This window comes from Sinocyclocheilus grahami, unplaced genomic scaffold (assembly GCF_001515645.1).
Source record: "Sinocyclocheilus grahami isolate Dianchi unplaced genomic scaffold, SAMN03320097.WGS_v1.1 scaffold17149.1, whole genome shotgun sequence".
NCBI classification, from domain to species: Eukaryota; Metazoa; Chordata; class Actinopteri; order Cypriniformes; family Cyprinidae; genus Sinocyclocheilus; species Sinocyclocheilus grahami.
This window is the reverse complement of record NW_015516466.1, coordinates 1-3,426: the sequence shown is the minus strand read 5'-3', so window position 1 is coordinate 3,426 and position 3,426 is coordinate 1. Positions and strand designations below refer to the sequence as shown.

The window sequence follows — 3,426 nt, the reverse complement described above, 5'->3', positions numbered from 1 at the left end:
AAATATCATGAATCAGATCACTTAAGTAACAGCACACCCTTTCTCAACAAGCCATGTCATATCAATAGTGCAAACAATAAGGGAAATGTAACATGTTTAGTATTAAGAGTCAGTGGTTTGTTCAAACATCTAACTCTAAAGTATGAGAAAACGTTAAACTGATGCTGATCAATATGCAACAGCGCAACGTGTGGTCTAATGTATTAAGTCAGATCTCACTAATCGGTCTTCAAGTGTCTTCTTTGGAAATAAAAGCTGACGACTTACTGATTTAATGGTTTTGGCTCCTACAGAGTCAATAAAGTTAACAGGAGTAAAGTCCAGTATGATGGTGTGAATGGGGGTTAGACGCTGGAGAAAGAAGTCATCCTCAGATTCAGACTCAGTGTTGCTCTCATTCATCTGGCCATTGGTATACACATGATCCATCTGCTTCTTCGGCCCAGCCACCACCTCACGAGTGACGCCTAGCTCCACATCCTGTTGTGGCACCACAGAACATGTCAGTCAGTCACATACTCAGAAATGTTTCATCACTAAGCCACCCCATTACATGAAAATATTTTACAGAAGAGAAGCTACAGTGTTTTGTTCTGAAATTTTGAGATTGTACAGTGTAATTTGCATAGCTCTGAAATAACATTTGGCTTGCAAACATAAATTTATTGATGCATCAAAAATCCCAACATGGGGAACCCATGTTGAGATTCAAATACTTTTGTAAAGGTCATAGGTCACAGATAAAATATATTTAGATGAAAAAGAAACATCATACCAATAAGACAACTGCATTTTTCTTCACTGAGGAGCAGTGGTTTACAGCCTTCCTCTCCCTGTTGTCTCTTTTTGCATATTTTAGCTGTGATTTCCTGCCAGTGAGCAGTTGTGCTGGGTCAATTCCAGTCTGTAGTCACAAAAATAAAGTGTATTGAACTTTATGAAGCCAAAGGCCTGCTGCTTATAGGAATCTCTCTACACAGTGCATGTTCAATAAATACTCAAGGACAGAACCATAAAACACACAATATTTTAAGTTAATAATAACTAAGCATTTGGTCTCACCTTTGCCTTGAGGGCGCTCACATACAGGTCACTGTTTGCAAAGTATATGGAAGTATTGGACTGAAAAATCTTAATCCCAGAGCATTCCTCAGCCTTGAGAAAGAGAACAAACGACTGATAAGAAGACAAAGATTGTGGTGGAAAAAAGGATGATGGATTAAATCAGGCCTAATTGGGTGCCTGTGACTAAGAAAAGCTTGAGAACAACACTTTTGGAATGAAGCAAGTTAAGGATCTAGGCTATTAATGGAAAAGTTAAGATGATTTAATGTATTTTAAAAGAAATGTCTTACCTCTTCATACTCATCCACATCAAAGTACAGTCCTGTCTCTGGGATTTGTCCAAGAAGAGCATTTTTAGGGCTTAAAATAAATAATAAGATATGAATTAGACATTTCCTTTGGCAAGTACGAAAGTAATAAAAATGTCAAAATAATCCAAATATAATCCAAACAATGCATTGAAACACAATATATTATGATTTCATTATATATATCTATAAATACTTCAATTAAATATTTAAATACAATTCTGATTTATTGTTCATAAAATACTAAATGATTTAAATTAATATTAAAAAAACAAAAACTGGAAAAGTTGATTGCTGAAATATTAAATAAATATGGAGCATAAGTGAAATATCAGGTTTCATGTTGATTTACTATATTTCAGCTGTCTTGCATTAATTGCCATTAGAGCAGTATGAATTAATGCATCATATAAATCTTATATGTAAACACAAACTACTTAACAGATACTTTACAAACTATTATCTATTTATTACACATTATTAATACATTTAATAAAATTAATGTATATTAATTTGTATATATGTATATAAGAAATAAATCATTTATTTTAATTCAATATCAAGATTTCATATTGAAAGACAAAAAAGGGTTTTCAAGCTGAATTTTGTTATCAGTTGGTATCAGAGCAGTAAGACATGGTGTTTTACCATTGTGTTCTGTAAATAACTGTGAGTATGGCAAAGCCCATGGCAACCACCAGACCATAATCCAGACCCAGAAGAACTGATGCAAAAAAGGACACCAGCCAGATCGCCTGAAGAAAACATGTCAGACATTATCAATAACAAAACCAAATTTCACCATGTCCCAAAAAAACAAAAAACAAACACATGAAATTTATTGACTGGTAAGTTTAAAAAGAGAAAAATGGTTCATTTAAAGAGATGGTAACCAGTAAAAACGATATTATGAACACAACCAAATTAAGTGCCTCTGACACTCACCAGTTCAATCTTGCTGGTTCTCCATAATGCAGGAATGTCTTTCAATTGCTTATACATCCCCAGGAGATTGACCATGATGATAGCAGCCAACACCGTCTAATGAGAGTACAAAGACGACACTAATAAACACCATCTGACCTCTGACCTTTGTACTAAGAATGCTTATGTTCTGCCAAGAGGGCTTTGGTAACAAATTAGGACTGTCCTACGCACTTCCAAAAAAAGACCAAAACATTTTAAACCATTTTTTATAATACATTTTTGCACAAAATCAATAAGCTCCATGGCAAGCATATCAGATAGCACTTCACTTACTGTTGGCAATGGCTGAAAGACAAATCCAATGGCCACTACCACCAGTAACACAAGTATGGACGCCAAGAGTCCTGCAATCTGCAGACACACACATCAACATAATTAAATTGAGTCTTTCAGGAGGCACGACTGTTTTAGCTTATCTTTATGCTTTTACGACAATGATACAGCCACTGAGATTATGTCATTATGAAAGGAACACTCCATTTCAGGAAATGCATTTTCGCAATCATCGACTGCATTCATGAGTACATTTCACAGATATGGCATCTTACACAAATATGTCACACTTACTTCAGTATGTCCTCCTGTGCTCTCCTGTACCAGGCTGCGAGACATTGAGGCGGTAACGACAAACGTGTGGAAGAATGAACTCATAAAGTTACAAAGTCCCAGTGCGATGAGCTCCTGCAGTCACATTAAACACAAAATGACTTCATTAGACCATGTGATTTTATGTCAGGATCATAAAAATATTAAAACTATTGTATAACTGCTGTGGCTTCGAAAACTTTAGTCCTTGTGTTTTGTAACTAGAAATAGTAGCTCACACAGTGTACAGCCCATTTTACATACTGTGCATAATATACACTACCATTTTTTTTTTATTAAAAAAAAAAAAAAATTAAGACTTTTTTATTCAGCAAGGATGCATTAAATTGATCAAAAAGCGATGGTAAATATATTTATAATGTTACCAAAAAAAAGTCTACTTCAAAAATAATAATATTACTATTCTACTACAAACAATTAAGCAGCACAACTGTTTTCAACATTGATAAGAAATGTTTCT

The 3,426-nt window shown here is 34.4% G+C and overlaps 1 protein-coding gene across 1 annotated transcript; it reads right to left on the bottom strand.

Moving 5' to 3' along the window:
- Window positions 1-13: 13 nt before the first annotated feature.
- Window positions 14-3,041, bottom strand: LOC107579417 (prestin-like; the record flags this gene model as incomplete). The annotated part of the gene is made up of 8 exons (XM_016265249.1): window positions 14-480; window positions 776-904; window positions 1,063-1,155; window positions 1,356-1,425; window positions 2,022-2,128; window positions 2,319-2,414; window positions 2,634-2,711; window positions 2,928-3,041. Coding segments are annotated over 8 exons (972 nt in total), but the record flags the coding sequence as incomplete, so codon positions are not given.
- Between the last annotated feature and the right edge of the window lie 385 nt (window positions 3,042-3,426).